This window comes from Xiphophorus hellerii, chromosome 1 (genome assembly GCF_003331165.1).
Source record: "Xiphophorus hellerii strain 12219 chromosome 1, Xiphophorus_hellerii-4.1, whole genome shotgun sequence".
NCBI lineage: Eukaryota > Metazoa > Chordata > Actinopteri > Cyprinodontiformes > Poeciliidae > Xiphophorus > Xiphophorus hellerii.
The window spans coordinates 15,357,955-15,375,293 of record NC_045672.1 but is presented as its reverse complement, the minus strand read 5'-3'; the positions used below and the strand labels follow the sequence as shown (position 1 = coordinate 15,375,293).

Here is a 17,339-nt window from a genome sequence, read left to right as displayed (position 1 = left end):
TTTCCGATATTGCAGTCATGTAATTAGTAATTACACTTTTCTTAGCATGCTTAGGCCTGATAAACAAGTAAATACAATTTTCCAAACGCTCAACCTGCAGCGACACGGTCCCTCGGGTAAACTTCTATCCAATCAGCAGCTTTATGCAAATAGCAGCTGCAGGTGCCATGAGGGAAGGGAGCGGTGAGGCACCTCTCGGGCGGTAGCGACAACATTTCAGCGTGAATTTTATCCAGATGAAGATGACAACCTTTCTGACTCTGTGGCATCTGTGACACCAGACAAAAGAAGTCGGGCTATTTTTTGATTGTCGACTGAATTCATATTGTTGGCACCGACCTATTGTTGTTTTCTCAAACGGGTGAAAGTTATGGATGCAAACGGCGGTCGGGAAAGAGTTGTTTGCGGACTTTTCGGGTGAATGAAAACCCAGATGGAGACCGACCTGAGACTGGAGTCAAGTTTGTGGGTCGGGAATAAGAGATACCTGGCTGTCCTGACAGGCTGGCATCTCAAATGGACCGAGGCGGACAAGAAGAACCGCGATAAGAAAACAGGTGAGTGATCCTGTTGCTCTGAACCTGATGGCACATACCGTCGCCTTAACATCCGTTTTTATTGTGTACAAATCACAGAATAAACAGCTATCTCCTATTTAAAATTATTCCTACTTATAATACTTCACTATTAGTCTTGCAAACACTTAAAAGTTTTACACTGACAACAGTTTTTAAGGTGCAGGCAGGGAGTGCTTTAATTAAGTCCTTTAAAAAACGTGAAGAACAAGTTGAGCAGCACCAACATGTCATAAAACAAGTTTACTGAAAACAGGCTGGAAAACACGCACACGCACGCCCACACACACACAGACACAAGCACGCACCCCCCACACGCAGGGCCGGCCCAAGCCTCCATGGAGCCCTAAGCGAAATTTGGTTTTGGGGCCCTCTAGTTCTGCTAACAATGTGGACTGGCTGCAATCAGTAGTCTGATCATTAGATCATTCACACACCTTTTATAAACTTATTGCATCTCTGGCAGTGCTGTTTACATTATATACATGTATAATATAGAATACATTTATTGGCCAACTGATTTATCAACCAGTTGATTTCTTGGCGCCGATTTCCTTAATTTTGGGGGATCGTGATCTGCTAATACTTACACGTGAAGCCCATCTTATCCCCTAATCTTATCTTTGTCAGCAAAGGTTTAAAAATTAGTCTCTGTCCTCTTCTGCTCTGCAGTGAGAGGTTTGCCTGACAGACCGGCCCAGCAGATCAGCTCTGCACATTTGCAGTTAGCAATATTCACCCCACTGTTGCCAACTCAGTGACTTTCTTGCCATATTTAGCGACATTTCAGACAAAAAAAAAAATTTCAGACATTATCAGCCAAAATCAAAATTGGCAGGTCAGGCTTTTTAAAGATCGGTAACAGGGATTGGCCAGAAAACTGGATTCGGTGCATCTCTACACACATATTCATCACATTCTTTGATTAAATAAATTTCTCTTAAGCGTTACTCCAATGTAATTTATACCAGGTGAGTCTTTCTCCCCTTAGAATGTGAATTGGTGCTGGACTGATTCTGAGCCTTCAAATGATTTTCACATAACGTAGAAGTTGATGTAAAAATAATGTTTGTTTTAGCCACAAATGATTTTGCTCAGCAGCAAACAACAAATCCCCAACTACAGCGTAGAGAAGCTCATCGATGTAGCAGCCGTGTAGCCTGACGTAAAAACATTTTGCTAGACAATGTCAAACATTGAGAAGTTTTAATTATTGTTATCAAACCTTATTGAGTTTTGAAGCCAAAATACCTCAGAAAAATACAGAGCCAACCATGAGAATCAACTCATTTAAAGTTAAAACTGAGCTTCACACAAACACACAGTCCAGAGCATAAATGTTTGGCTATTGAACTGGACCGTTCCAGGTCGCTATGAAGCTAATTTTCTATTAGCAGCTTTACAAATCTTTTACATTACATTACATTATCAATGCACAGTTAAACAAACCTTTATCTTGGCTTTTTTCTCTATTCTTCCTCTTTCTTTTCTCCCTCCCTGAAGGATAAGTCCTTTTTTGAGACATTGTTTTGCTTACTTGACTTCTGACCAGAGCTTTGGACGTTTGGGTGCGCTCTGCACATTGCAAGGCAGCTCATGTTGCCTACCGCAGCCACCAGAGGCCCCCGAGAGCAATTTATTTTTTTTCTTTTTATCAATAAAATAATAATTTCTACATACACTATCAAATATATATTATTGGAAAAACAAGTCAATTTATAGTAAAATTGTGTGTTTTGATATTATAATGACATAGAAATTATTACTAAAAAAAAAAATCTGCCCCTCTGAGGGGGGCCCTTAGTGGCCTTGGGGCCCTAAGCTTAGTTTGATTATGTCTTGGGCCGGCCCTGCACACACGCCTCCTGACACATGACCTTAGGTTGATGTAGGCTGTATAATATCCAGCAGTTATTGAATGTCACTCATTATTATAATAATAAAAATAACTAATTCCAGAGAAGAGGGGAAAAAAAGAAATATAAGGTGGTTTCTCCCTGAACACATCCCAATCCAGGTCAAAAACAAGAAACAAAAAATTTGTAGAAATCCAATCAAATCCAAGTATGTGCAGTAATACTGCACATACTTACATCCACCCATCCACACACATTCCAAAATAGAAAGAGAATGACAATAGTAATATAAGAGAAATATTAAAGAAATAAAAAAAATGAAAAAAGATAAAAATATAAAGGGCCTACAAATAATTTAATTTGCACCTGTATCAGGGAGCAAAACAATGGTGCCAACTAAAAATAGGAAAGGTCACCAAGTTTCCATAAATTTCCCTTACGTGAGAGTCTGAGTTTTTCCATTTTCAGATTTCAGAGAGCTTCCCTCACCCAGTGTTCAGGAGATGGAGAGATGCTCAGTTTCCACTTAAGTAAAATAAGCCATGGTGATTAAATTTATATTAGGAAGAACTATCCAAACCAGCCTGTCCAAATGTAAAAAACCTTTCTTTAAAACATAAATTAAAAGTGATGGATGTAATTTTTTGGTTCAGTTTCACTAGTCCCAAAATGATCCTCTTACTGTCTGGTCTATAAACTTATTTACTTGAACAGAACCTGTATAACAATATGAGGGGTCATAAACAGCAACACATTATGCCTCCAATCTAAAAATCATCTATTAGTCTGGAAAGGATTACAAAGCCCTGTTATGTGGCTGACTAACAGCAGAGTGGGGTAAAATTCCTTCACAGCATTTTAAATGCTAGTTTAAACAGAGTGTCAATAGCAGGTGTTGGGGCTTTTTCCCTAATAAAAATAAAATAAACATCGGAAAACAGTTTTTGTACTTTCTCTAGTTATTTTTGTGTGATTTTGCGATTTGCTTGATGACCTGAAACAACTGAAAGGGACAGAAAAGCAAAATCAGAAGAAATCTGTTAGGGAGAAATTATTTCTTCCACAAGCTTTTACTGAAAAAAATGAAAAGATAAACTGCTGTCTGCAGAAACTTTAACCTAAAAAGAAAAATCAACATTATTTAACACAATACAGAGTTATTATAATTCATTCACATCAAAAATCAGTTGGCTTCTTGGCTTATTATTAACAAGTAGAGTGAGCAACACCGACCTAATCTGTTGTGTTTATGCTGGTCAGGCCACATGCACTGCATGCCGTTTAAACAAACAAAGGCTCAATTCTAATCATGTTTATCTAGTATACACCTGGAAGGCACTCAGACCAGCAAAACCCCTATGGAAATGAAGTGACTTGACAGAATCAGCTTTCATTACAATCACACTGTAGTTTTTCCAGTATCCATTTTGTTACAATGTAGTAAAATCCAGGACGTATCATTGCTGTGGGAATTAAATACCTAAATGGAAAACATCCGTATTTAATACTCTTCATTACTTTGACAAGTACGGACTCAATGAGTTTGAGGTCAGTTTTGGGATTTTCATCATCATCATCACACATCCGTTGTGTCACACAGTTTCAGTTCCTGTGGCTGAGGTGGTTGGAGTGGAGGAGGGCCGGGTGGAGGTTCTGCCTCACAAGTCTGTGGAGGACACAGATAGAGACTTCACAGGTATAAATGCTCAGTACACAGCCACAATTTAATAATAATTATGTGCTGTACTGTAATCAGATCTGTGGTTTTAGCCTATTATCAAAGTAGAGGTTTCATAATCCTGCGGATAAAACATTTATTTACTTATCCGTCTACAGTTTTCTATGTAAAGCGCAGCAGCAGCAGGACTACCTCTGGGCTGCTGTGGAGACTGGGCCGGACCCAGTTCACCTGTCCCAGTCGGGTCCTCAGAGACCAGTGGACGAAACACCTACGGACAGCCCTAAAAACACACAGTGAGGGGAGATTTTCCATTTAAAATATTGCCGAATCCCAAGCCTGTAGCTACTTGTAACATCCTAAATGCATTTTTCAGGTCCCCTCCGTCCACACAGGCTGCTGGTGTTCATCAACCCATTTGGAGGAAAGAAAAAAGGAAGGCAGATCTACCACTCACTGGTTGCCCCTGTGTTTGAGCTGGCTGGCATCAGCTCCCATGTAATAGGTAAACACTGTTATTGATAAAGTTCATACCCCTTCAACTTTTTCCCATTTTGTCACTTTACAGTCACAAGCTTTATATATACTGTATATATATATATATATATATATGATAAAATCGAGTGGTTAACAGCTCAGGTGGGCAAACCTGTTGACGTGAGAAATAGATTTATTTGAACTACATAAATCTATAAAGCTTGGACCCTGCCACTCTTAAATTTTTTATTTAAATAGTTTTCCTATGCCTTGCGACAGGCTGGCGACCTGTCCAGGGTGAACCCCGCCTCTCGCCCAAAACGTTCACCATCACCCCTCTCTACCCCTCTAGGGACAAGGGTGTTAGAAAATGGATGGATGGATGTATAGTTTTTCTATCAGATAACTTCCTCAAGGAGTACACAGAAGTTTGTGCTTTGACGTGACAAAAATCTGTATCTTTTAGTGTATCCCCTGTCTGACCTCCTAAACCAGTTGTTTTTCGTTTTAGTGACTGAACGAGCCAACCAGGCCAGAGATCACCTCCTTAAGAAAGACTTGACGGGTTTTGATGGGTGAGTGCCGTGAGTATTTTGTTGTGCGGTAGGAGATTGTTACAAATGCTTCACAGAAACTCTTGTGTTTACTTTTGACAGTGTGGTGTGTGTGGGCGGCGACGGCATGTTCAGTGAAATACTTCACGGTGTGATTGGGAGGACGCAGCAAGAGGCAGGCCTTTGTGAGAACGATCCTGCGGTCACTCTGCAGTCCTGTCCACTCCACATTGGGATCATCCCTGCAGGTAATTGTTGGAATGTGTTCATAAAGTCAGTGTGCGTTACGAATGTGAATCCAAAAAGCTCATTCCTGGTTGTCTTATTGTAGGCTCCACAGACTGCGTGTGCTACACTACAGTGGGAGTGATCGACCCCGTTACCTCATCTTTGCACATTGTCATTGGTGAGGAAAGGTTTGCGTTAAAAGAAATCCCTGTTCTGTCAAATTTTAGCCCAACTTAAACAATTCTGCCATCTTTCAGGAGACTCTCAGCCTCTGGACGTGTGTTCTGTTCATCACGGTCCCGGGTTGGTGCGATACTCCGCGTCTCTGGTGGGCTATGGCTTTTATGGTGATGTGCTAGCCGAGAGCGAAAAACGCCGCTGGATGGGACCCTTCAGATACGACTACTCAGGTCAAACAGAGAGCCTTAGTGAAGAGAACAAAAAATTATTGCGTAGCCGAATTAAAAGAGCTCTGTTCTTCATCTCCTCAGTGAGGCTGAATGATGCAACCGGACCACAATTTCCCTTATAGAGCATTTTATGCAATACAACCACTATGTTCTCTCTTTCATATTTTTCTTGTGCTATGCACTTCTTCTATTTTATTTAGGTGCAGTGGTGTTTCTGAGCAACAGAAGCTACAGGGGGACAGTGCAGTATCTGCCAGCTGACCCACTGATGTCCAGCCCAAGAGATAAGACTCGCTGTTTGTCCGGGTAAAACACCAACTTCTGTTACATGAATAATTACATGCAGTGTTTCAATAACGAAAGAAGGAAAGAAAGTTACAGTGGTTTGACACTTTAAAACATTGAAGTAATTCAGGCCAGTAGTTGTGTTACTTTAATTCTTCTATTGTTTAAAGAAATAAGTTCTCAACTAAACAGTTAAAACATGGAAATCATTATGCACAAATACATTATGATACCTATTTTTTTTTTATCAGAAAATTATCCAAAAGGAGTCATTTGAAAGTGCAGAGATAGTGATGCCTCGTTGAAATCATGATGCTTTCACGAAGTTGTTCAGATTTCAAGCTGTGGGATGTGAAATGTTTGAAATTTTATTCAATCATTTCAAAACTTCTGTGACAACCATCCTGTTTAATTCAAGTGGGAAACAAATGCATTTATTAGAGGAAACAATCTAAGAAAGAGATGCAATAACCTGATTGCATATGTATACATACATCCTGAAGCTATTTGCTTAAGCACCTTTTGACTTACTTTCAGTAGTTGGTCTTTTTGACCTGTTGCAGAAAATGGGATTAACTGTAAGTAAAGTTGCAGTTATTCAAAGTTTGGCTTTCTTTTTTAGCAATGGTTATTTGCATCCTTTTGCTTAATCTGGAGTTTGCAAACAGGCTGCAAATTTGTTATTTGGGGAAAGGAAGCAAAATGCATGATGAAGGCGGGAAGCAATATGTGGGCAAAAGTCACAAAAAGTGGACATTTCACCAAAACTGATGTAAAGAATAGACTAAAACTGGTCAGGATGTCCACCTAAAGCAACACTGAAGGAGCTAAAGGAAATACAAACAAGTTTTGGTTTTATTGCACATGTGACAACAATCTCCTGCACTTTCCATATGTCTGGTCTGAGGCGTTTCCAAAGGAAACAGACATGACTACATTTTTCAGAATGTTATGGGAGAATGTGAAACCCGAGGCATCTGAGCCAAAAGATAAGCTTAGCATAAATTACACATCACAAAACAAAGATCCCACCCAAAGTGAAACCTGGTGATGGCAGCATCATTGTCTGGGGTTGCGCTTCTGAAGGTGGATGAAGTTATGAGTGGTTATTAGTAACAGTCTGTTTTGACCCAGAGCTTCAGTTGTCTGTTTCAGACTCACAAAGAAGTCTGATTTTACTTATTTGTACTGAATCATGCATGCAAATCAACAAAATAATGATGGCATAAGAGAAAAATTTAAGTTTCAGATCCCTCCCTCCTGAACTAAAGTCAACAGAACATCTGTGAGGTCTGCTTTAGGCTGTGAACATCAGTTGTCCCCACAATCATATAGTATTGGAAGTAGGAGGCTGAAGAAGAAAACTGAATATGAAAAGATAAAAATCTGATTAAAGGTGAACACACACAGCTTTTTTAAATGTGATTTTTTAAATTATTTTAGCAAGTTAGTAATTGTAAAGGATTACTCCACATTCTATTTGGAAAATATATTTATCATGATCTAATTTTTTTACTTTACAAAACCCTGGCATTTTAACTAGGGTGTATTTACTTTTGAGCGCCACTGTACCTTCCCTTGTGCCTTTGTGTGCGTCCTAATCTAAGTTATCTGAGAATGTGGATGATGATGATTTGTTGTAACACTAAACTCCTTTAATTAGAAGATTAGAAAGCATGCATGTGGTCTGTGGACATAAAAAAAAATTAAAAAATCGCCCAGAGTCTCAGCTTGGGACATTGTAACTGCTGCCGCCTGTACCTGGGACTCAGGTGTTGGGTGCATCTTAAGGCGGGTGGGAACTATGACAGTAGGAACTTGATCTAGATGAAATGTGAAACTCGGCCTCCTGTTGGGCTCAGAGTATCCACTTCAGCCTTTGTCTAAGCAAGCAGCCTCTGGCTGCCAACAAATTTTTTAGGACGTCTTTTATGAGCATGCATCAGACTTTAGGAGCTCTTTAAAACTCTCAATGTGGTTTTGTGTTCTTAGGTGTGGTGTTTGCGCCAAAAGCACCGAGAGACTTTTCACAAACTCTTCAGTTTCGGGCTCCCTGTGCAGCTCCAACTCTGGTCTGTTCAGTAATGACTCAGAAGGTAAAAAAAAAAGACAACAACATTGTTTTACACCATGTAGTGACAGTCAAGTTTACTGAAGACTTACTGACTCCTGTCATTATTCAAGTTATCTCTCTATATTGTATAAATATGTTTACTTGTACGGCCATATTTAACAAATTAAAATGTGTTGTAGTGAGGCTCATTTTTCAAAACAACCTCTAAATTTTCATCAAGCCCACATTTCTTGATTTTAATTTAAGTTTTGTGGTTTCAATACCTGTGGACAGAAAATTATGATAATTAACAGAAATGAAGAATTAAAAACAATCTGTCTCTAATCAGTCAATCAGTGCATTTCACATTGATTGAGAGTTAGTGAAATAAGGGAATTTATATATATAAAAAAAAATAATAATAATAATATACAGTATATATACAGTACAGACCAAAAGTTTGGACACAACTGTGTGTCCAAACTTTTGGTCTGTACTGTATATATAACTAAATTATGTTTTCTATTTCATATCCTCATGTTGCAGAATATCATGGATTTACTCCAGATCATGTTGTATTTGTCAAACTTACACATCAGAGTCACTGTGATGAGCTAATTCTGCTATGGACAAGGTGATTGGTCTGCGGTCCAGCTGTTGTGCAAGTTAACCAATCAGATGTTAGGATTTCTTTTACAAACTACTATTATTGTCTAACGAAAATTATGGTAATGACAAAATACTGAGTGACAATTTAAATTCTAACAAATTATTAAAAAATTAACATTTAAAACTCTTGACTAATTAATAATTTTACCTACATTTACTTTTTGCATCATTATTCTTTTGCTATCTTTTCAAATACATGGTGACTAAAAGGATGACATTATCCAATAAAATTCCTCTAAATATTTTTTTCTGTTTTGTTTTTTGCTGCACTGTAAGTCCTTATAAAGTCTTGAACCACCCATGATTTTGTTTTTAATAAATACACTTGCACTTTGACTGAAACAGTCCATCGGTACTTTTAAATTGTTTAGTGGTATTTATGCTGTACAGATTACCATGTAAGGATGTCGCTTGAAACTATAGAATCTTGTCTTTTTGTTTGTCTCTGTAGATGAGTGGGTCAGTGTGGATGGCAGGTTCAAGTCTGTGTCTCTCACATGTATGTCCAGCTCGTGTGCCAAAAGTCCTCTGGGTCTCTCTCCCTCAGCCCACCTGGCTGATGGAACAGGAGATCTCATCCTGGTATGGGACACAAACCCCTTGGGATTCCTTACTTACCTCTACAGGCACACAACCACTCAGGACCAGGTACCACGTTTTCATTATATGGAAAAGAGTCTCAGCAGACATTTAGAAAGTGACCCAACCCCTTGTTTCCACTTGTTCTTCTAGTTTGATCTGCCGTTTGTGGAGGTCCATCGTGTGAAGGCGGTGCGCTTCACCCTGGCAGGAGGAGAGGAAACAGAGGACAGTGAAGGTCTGCATGGTGCGATGGATGGAGGAGATGGAGCATATGTCGAAAATGGAAGCATAGCTGGATCCCAGCAGCACCTGGCAGCAGGAGCTAATGGACAAATGATGACATGTGAGGACAAAACTATGAGCCCCTTCACGTGCGGCCTTTGCTGCAGTAAAGCTCCTGCTGTGTCAGTCTGGAACTGTGATGGAGAAATTCTGCCTTTCCCTGAGATCTGCTGCAGGTAAGCAAGTCATCATGGTGTGTTTTTGTCCCGCCTGTCAGGTTTATGATTTGCTCTCTCCAACACACATCAGAAAGAAAATGCCTGTGAAGCTGTTTCTTGTTACAAGTAACTACCTTTGGCTTTTGTTTTGCTGCCGGTCTCAGGATTCATGGCCAGTTGGTGCGTCTGTACGCCAGGGGCATCGAGGACGGGACTTTCTTAAAAGACTGCACAGAGGAGAGGGACGAGTGCAACAGAACATGCATACCACCCAGATAAAATCTGACAAGTGATTAAAAAAGTATATCAGTTTGTTGTTTAAAGGTTTTTAAATTTGATAACACTGCAGCAAGTCCTGCAGACTTTCATAGCCAAAGAGTTTCTCAAACTTCAGGCACTTTAATTCATATTTTGTCACTGTAATATTTGGAAAATAAATATTTATTCCTACAGCTCTTTACATGTTTATGTTGATTTGTCGTCTTCCCTCCATGTGCAAATAGTGGAAAAAGTTTTTTGCTTTGAAAATGACATTAAACTGTTACTGTGTACACACGATGTTTGCTGCTTTTGATCTGTTTTTGTCTGTTTCAGAGAATTAAGACGAATGTTGATGGAGGTTAAGCTACAAATACAGTATATGAAGTAAAAAAAGGCATCATTTAAATTTTTTTTATTAATGTGGATAAAAGCAGCAACAGTTTCCTATGATGAAGAAGAAGAATTTGCTTCGGACTTGAACTACAGCAGCTCGACTCTTTATAACATCCCAACCAACGGGCTGCAGCGTTACTCTTACAGGAAAACAAGCACAAGAGACTCGGATATTTAAACACATGTTCATCAATACTGTTCTTCCCAGAGCTTTCTGAATCCTGGGAAAGACCACTGCATGTTCCGATCTCTGTACATATGTTGCATGAGTTAGGTCACACATCTGGTAGAGAAAAGAAGAAAAAAGAAAATACAAGATCAGATTTCTGCAGGCAGTAGATCAAAACGTCTTGTAAAAGTATTCATACGTGTTGAACTTTCCCACATTTTTAATGTCGCAAACAAAAACTTCAATGTATTTTTATCTTGATTTTGTGACCAATGTCTATAGCTGTAAATTAGAGGGACAATGAGACAATTTTTTAATTGCTATTAGCAATTGAAGAAAAAGGAGATCATTAAAAAGAGAAGTGGCTATAAGAGGCTCACAGTTTCGGTGGTCAGTCACTTTTCTTAACAAATGTGTGAAAGATTTATGAAAGAATAATTTCAAAGGAAGCAAGAAGATATTTTCTTTGCAGTTTTGCAGCAGGTCATGCCTGGGACACAGCAAACATGGAAGAAAATGCTCTGGTCATGTTAAGTGTGGAGAAACAAAGGCATTGCAATGCAAAGCCAGAAGGGAAAGCAGTAATAGAGAGAGATTATTCCATGTATTGTCTCAAGGGGGCTGAACTTTACAGTTCTCAGTTTTCAATGCCCTATTTTGTGTTGGTCTGCCGCATAATATGGTTACAAAATGAGAAAACTGGGAAAAAAAATCCAGAAGGTATCAAGACTTGTGCAAGAAGTGGGTGAAGACATGCAGTGCTAGAGATTAACATGTTCTTACCATTTGATTAAGCTTAGAAAGAACATTTTTCTTACCTTTGGTTTGACAAATGTCTGTCTCAGTGAACAGTTATCACGAGAGGCATCTTCTCCCAGACTAACCAGTCCAACAAGTCTTCCAGTTAAAGGATGTTGCCATGGCTTTATGTGAATCATGACATTGCATGATTTTATTTTGGTGATCACTGTAAATACCGGTCTATCAACAGCAGGAAATGCCCTTATTACCTTGATCTAAACGGTGAATATCTGCTGCACATAGTTCAGCATCAAGCCATTTTGTCCTTTCTGGTCCTGCTGGGTTTGACTTTGGAGTAAAATATCATTGTATTTTAAACAGTTTTTGTGCAAAAGGGTGAAATGTGATTTATTTAGAAAACTTGTATGCACATGCATGTGGAATCACACGAACACTTGGTTATTTCTACATTAACTTGTGTGATTAGGGAGAAAAACGCAGTGCTTTGTTAATGTGCATACAGACAAAATCAAATTGGCACAGAAGTGGCTGCTGTAAATTTTATTTGTAAACATATAAAAGCTCTTAGCAAATCTGTGCATGCACATCATACAACTTGGAGAATCAGCTTGTGTGGGGCTGCACCCACTTGTATGTCCCCTCGTAGCGGAAGCCCACCCTCTGAATAAGATCGTCTGATTCACTTGGACCACGACTATGGACAGAAAGATAAAGTAAGAGGAGGAACAAAGAAGATCTTCAGAAATAATCGTGTTTTTTAAATAAACTTATGTTTGTTTTATCTGTTTGTAACCAGAGAGTTTACCTTCCATATGTGTAAGGAATAGGTTGTCTCTTTGCAGCTTCCATTTGGTGGAGCAGGGGGGTGAAGATCCTCCAGGCTTCTCGCAACTCATCGCTGAAAGAAAAAGAGGGGACGGTTGGTAGATGAAAATCCGTTTGCAAAATGTCCACTATGCTGACAAATGAACGAGTCTTCCAAAATATGATGTATTCTTTTAATATTTAGGACAAAGGTGCAGATTTTCTTTCTCAATTGCAGTAAATGTTGCTGCAGACCTGCGGACAAAGTGCATCTGATTTCCACAGAAGACGTCCAGAATCAGCCTCTCATAAGCATCAGGAAGCTTCACATTCTGCAAACACATGTCAGTGCAAAGTTACAAAAAACCTAACACAGGACAATTAAAGAAAGTCCAAGCAAAAAAGAAATGCCACAGCAAAAAGAACAAAAATAATCATATAAATAAAATAAAAATAAATTGGTTGCATCCTAGGATGCTGCAATGGCTTATTTATTGATAGATTTATTTCAATTGTCATGTTGGGTTTTTTTTGTATTAAAAATGTTACGTAGTGTTCATCAGCTTGTTCTATAAAAGTTATCTCAGGCAAAGTAAAAAAAAAAGCTTGACAGCTTTAATTTTAATTTTAATGACCTAGAAGGTGGTAGTTATGAATTACCTTTCAACACAATATTTTCTGAAATATTATATTTCCAAACATTTTGGTTTTGAAGTTGATTTGTATTCTTTGTGATGTATTGCCTCTTGCAGCTACTTTATTCCAGTAAAGTGTTGTTTTTTTTTAATAATCCTTTTTTGTGCATTTTAACAGTTATATATCTACAGGTGGCCAGATGATATTCTCTGTGCTTACACTAAGTTAAAACTATATCTTAGAACCAATAATTGGAGCAGGATTATAGATTAAAACGAATGTGCTGAACACCTTGTATCTGCTCTTGTAGGTGAGGTCCAGCTCGGTCTCCTCTGGGCCGAAGAAAACTCCAGGCCTCTTGGTCATCATCTTCAGGTAAATAGCCTCGTCAGGCTGCACCCGGACCACCAACTCGTTTCTCTGACAGCGGTCAGCAAAGATGTCTCCGGGTACGTCTGTGAACTGCAGACGCACCTCAGCTTTCCGCTCATTCAGGGCTTTACCACAGCGCAGAATGAAAGGAACCCCTGATGGATGACCCATTGCAGATAAAAACATGGTAACTCCATGGAAAATTTAAATGGAGAAAGAGAAGCAATGAGGAAAGAAGTCTGGATTGGAGCCTCACCATCCCATCTTTCATTCTGGACGTAGAGCACTGCAGTTGCAAACGTTGGTGTGCAGGAGCCTTTTGGTACTGTGGGATCATCGAGGTAACCCAGGTTGGCATCACCCTCCCCGCCCGGATCTCCCACGTACTGACCCAGCACCACATCTGCCATGTTAGGAGGAGCTATGCACTTCAGCACCTTCACCTGCAGAACATCAAAAACAACACATCAGTTTTGCGAGGACTCCATAATCTCGTCACTCACTCACAACAACGCGCCTACCTTCTCATTCCTCACGTCGTCGGGGCTTGTGGATGTAGGTTTCTCCATTGCAATCAAACAGAGCATCTGAAGCAGGTGGTTCTGCATGACATCTCTACACACACACACAAAAAACTGCAATCAGAGAAACTAAAATTGAAACTAAAATCTAATTCATAATGCTTACTCCACCTAATTATCCCAAAGCCATCAAAGTATCCTCCACGGCCCTGAGTGCCAAAGGGCACCTTGAAGGTGAGCACCACACAGGCAACACTGTTCCTGTTCCATATGGGTCCAAAAAGGCGATTTCCAAACCTGCAAGAAAGTAAACATAAAAATAAATAAAAAAATTGAAACAAACTACAAGATGGAGGGTTTCCACTTTTACAAGCAGCTAGCTTTCAGGTTAGAAAACACAGCTGGATAATGAAGGGCTGGATTTCCGCCGATGGATTTCACAGAATAAAAAGTGATTTAAAAATCATAAAATGGGGGAAAAAATGTGTACATTTGCATTTTCAAACTGTAAGGACTTATGTCTGAGACAAAAACAGATGCGCAAGAAGCCTGGATGGTAAAAAGCAATGCTGTCTGAACTGAAATTACTCTAAAAAAAGATAACAAGCCATTTTTATAACTGCTTACCATGTTTTATGGTGCAATTAAAGAAAGACCATCTAATTACTGCTGCAAGGTTTTAGAAATTTTTAAATAAGAGAAAAAATATTTTCTGAGTAGAACCAGGTTCTTGTGTTATTTTCACATTAAAAGCAATAAAAAACATTATGTATATACAAGCAAATCATGTTTAGCCTGATGAAGAAGAAAATATTGTGATCTGCTGCCTTATGTCACCTGAGGCTTCCATGTGAAAACTTGTTTTTGGGAGGGTAGATTTGATCTCAGCTAAATAACATTTTCACAGTAAATTAGTCGAACAAATGGAAAAAGTGAACGTGATACCTGAGAACCATAAGGTTCTGAACCATCTCTTTTCCCAGGTAGTGATCTATGCGGTAGATCTGGTCTTCTTTGAACAGGTTAGCGAGGTGGGCTGAAAGCTCCTGGGAGCTCTGGAGGTCATGACCAAATGGCTTCTCAAAGATTACCCTGTTCCAGCCTCTGCTGTGAACAAACCAGATTAGAAAAAAAAAAAAAACAAGCAAAAAAAGACAACGTGCAGCGCTGTTTTTCAGAACTGGAAATGTACTGACTTGCAGCTCATGCAGTGGTTTCTGATGTTTGTGCTGACATGGTGGTAGACAGTAGGGGGCAGCGCCAGGTAGAAGAGCCGGTTGGCGGTTTCCCCGCCAGGCAGAGATGACAGATGGCTGTTGAGTCGTTCAAAGGAGCTGCCAACATCATAGCGACCACTCAGGTAGGAGTTCCTTTTGAAGAAGGCTGATAGACTATCGAGCTCCTCGTCAGTGTCCTACCAAACAAACCTAAAAGTTATCCCTGAAAACCCTGAATATGCCTAAAAAGTATTCCCACCCCTTGATCTTCACACTGTATCTCTCTGCAACCACAGACGTCAGTGTGTTTTATTGGGAGTTTATGTGATATGTCAAGACTAAATTGTTATCTAGCCATGTTTAATTATCACTTTGTCCATGAGGGGTCACAGTTTGACTGGTGTCTGTCTTCATCAGTCATTGGGCGAGAACTTGGGTACACCCTGGACTGTGACTAGTCAATCACGAAGTGAAACGGAGACACACACAGGCTCAGACTTAAGCCTAATTTAAAAAGGCCAGATGAGCTAACATGCATGGTTTTGACTGTGGGAGATGAAAGCTGGAGAGAACACACACACACAAGGGAGAACCTGCTGCATGCAAAAACGCCCAGGCCAGAACCTGGGTCCCTCTTACATACAGTGTTGGTTCAGCAGTGATACAAACAATCTTACTTCCTAATAATATGTTGTTTTTATTTATTTACAAATAAAATAAGTGTTTGTGTTTAGACTCAGCCTCCTCAAAATTGGAAATCTATAGGCTATGTCTCTGCCCTCACTGGACATTGGTGGAAAGCTTCTGTTAACAGGAATGTTAAATCTTAATTAGATTTTGGTTTGTACTTTGCCTGGTCCATTTGAATATATGAATATGCTTTGACATAAACCATGTCATTGTGCCTCTGGGTTCATGTTTAGTGCTGATTTACTGCTGGAAAGTGAATGTATGCTCCAGTCTCAAATATTTTTTCCACCTCTAACAGGTTTTCCCATCGGATTATTTGGCTTAATTAATTTCTGATCAACATTGAGAATTTCTGGTATCTTCCGATAGCAGCACTTTCCTCCATGTTTGCCACACTTTTCAGATTTTCATTAGAAAAATCTTTAGTTATTACAGCATAGTACTACTTTGTGCTGGTCCAAGTTTGTTGTAATGTAAAAGAGTTCTAGGGGTGTGAATGCTTTTACAAGGCACTGTTATCTGTAATAGTGTCTCAACAAAGATTGAATAAATACCTTCATATGAGGAAGACATGCCGCCTTAATTTTCTCTACAGTCAGGTCAGAGCGGGCAAATCCCACAATATAGATGTCCTCTGGGAGCAGGCCATCTTTGAATAACCACCTGAACAACAGGGAGAGTCAATCCAAAGCAGCCATGTGGAACGCTTTGTCCGAGGGTCAAACTCTGAAGTAAACAACTTTAAAGCAGCTCTGCAAGTCAGGCAGGATGTGAGCTGCAGGTTTTCACTCACCACAAAGTCGGATAGATCTTCTTCTTTGCAAGATCTCCCTGTGCAAACAATACATATAGTAGCTTTAATCAAAAGTCTCAATAGCTTTTACAGTCGGGCACAAAACAATCAATCATGAGTCCAAAGTAGAGATAAGACCTGAAAAAAAACAGTCAAAGTCTAGGAGAGAGAAAGAGAGTAAAAAAAAAGTGTTTGGATAAGAGAAAGAACAAATGTATTTGCAAGATGTTATGTACAACATGAATACAAAGAGAAAAACAATGCAGACTGAAAACTATCAGGAAACTAAAGATAGTAAAATGTCAAAGTTTACTTTTTTTTTCATCTGCTCATTCTCTCATTAGCACAACTTTGCCTTCCAACACTTGAAACAGAAACGGTTACAATTTGCTCAAATCCTCAAAAGATCTGGCTAAGGACAGTCAAATTATTGTCAGGTTTTACTCACAGAAGCTCCCAGGATGATAAATACGTGTGTGCTGGAATGACTCGACTGTTTGTCTCCATAAAGCTCCTTCCTGAGCTCTCCAAACACCTCTGACCGAGTTAAGGGCTCCATAGTCCTCTCCTGAGCAGTCCGCTGTCCTAATGGTGACCCTCCAAGTAAATCACAGACTGACCGGCTGAGTTTTACATTTTCACTGTGGGCTCGACAATCTCTGCAACTCTGTGCTGCCACCTATTGCTGCAGAAGGAAATGTATACCTATTGAAATGTGTGTCATTTCTTATTGCATGAATTTTTAGGAAACACTCTGTTCTCTGCTTCCTTTTATTTGAGGGAATCTTTACACTACTTCACATCCGGTTTGGTGATCTTGTGCATTCCGTTAAACTCACATTGCAGGTTTTGTAGGACAAGACAAAAGTTTTCTGGAATGTGTATCTCCAGAGCCACTCCTTAAGTAAACATTC

General features: G+C 39.4%; 2 protein-coding genes across 4 annotated transcripts; one reads left to right on the top strand and one right to left on the bottom strand.

Moving 5' to 3' along the window:
- Nucleotides 1-164: 164 nt before the first annotated feature.
- Nucleotides 165-10,363, top strand: LOC116726892 (ceramide kinase). The gene is made up of 13 exons (XM_032573842.1): nt 165-557; nt 4,032-4,127; nt 4,268-4,405; nt 4,486-4,614; nt 5,098-5,161; nt 5,243-5,388; nt 5,472-5,546; nt 5,626-5,778; nt 5,979-6,084; nt 8,056-8,159; nt 9,237-9,433; nt 9,518-9,825; nt 9,972-10,363. Exons 1-13 carry the CDS (start codon nt 422-424, stop codon nt 10,084-10,086), a joined length of 1,767 nt encoding a protein of 588 aa, XP_032429733.1. The 5' UTR covers nt 165-421; the 3' UTR covers nt 10,087-10,363.
- Nucleotides 10,364-10,467: 104 nt separating this feature from the next.
- LOC116726899 (glucose-6-phosphate 1-dehydrogenase-like) lies at nt 10,468-17,254 on the bottom strand. 3 transcript variants are annotated; one of them, XM_032573862.1, is made up of 13 exons: nt 16,874-17,254; nt 16,426-16,463; nt 16,187-16,295; nt 14,922-15,139; nt 14,671-14,832; nt 13,897-14,022; nt 13,726-13,819; nt 13,461-13,647; nt 13,124-13,359; nt 12,452-12,528; nt 12,198-12,290; nt 12,021-12,086; nt 10,468-10,744 (listed from the first exon to the last, which is right to left on the bottom strand). In XM_032573862.1, the coding sequence occupies exons 1-13, from the start codon at nt 16,982-16,984 to the stop codon at nt 10,732-10,734; spliced, it is 1,530 nt and encodes a 509-aa protein (XP_032429753.1). In that variant the 5' UTR covers nt 16,985-17,254; the 3' UTR covers nt 10,468-10,731. The 3 variants fall into 3 exon arrangements, with proteins under 3 accessions (XP_032429753.1, XP_032429744.1, XP_032429751.1); XM_032573853.1 differs by lacking the exon at nt 10,468-10,744 and having other exon boundaries at nt 11,918-12,086; nt 16,874-16,984; XM_032573860.1 differs by lacking the exon at nt 10,468-10,744 and having other exon boundaries at nt 11,996-12,086; nt 14,671-14,829.
- Between the last annotated feature and the right edge of the window lie 85 nt (nt 17,255-17,339).

Coding starts and splice junctions, on each gene's coding strand:
- LOC116726892 (XM_032573842.1), top strand. CDS start 422: ATGAAAACCCAGATGGAGACCGACCTGAGACTGGAGTCAAGTTTGTGG. Junction 8,160..9,236: donor GTTCAGTAATGACTCAGAAG/GTAAAAAAAAAA, acceptor TTGTCTCTGTAG/ATGAGTGGGTCAGTGTGGAT. Junction 9,434..9,517: donor ACACAACCACTCAGGACCAG/GTACCACGTTTT, acceptor TTGTTCTTCTAG/TTTGATCTGCCGTTTGTGGA.
- LOC116726899 (XM_032573853.1), bottom strand. CDS start 16,984: ATGGAGCCCTTAACTCGGTCAGAGGTGTTTGGAGAGCTCAGGAAGGAG. Junction 13,820..13,896: donor GATGGCTTTGGGATAATTAG/GTGGAGTAAGCA, acceptor GTGTGTGTGTAG/AGATGTCATGCAGAACCACC. Junction 12,087..12,197: donor ATTCCTTACACATATGGAAG/GTAAACTCTCTG, acceptor TTCTGTCCATAG/TCGTGGTCCAAGTGAATCAG.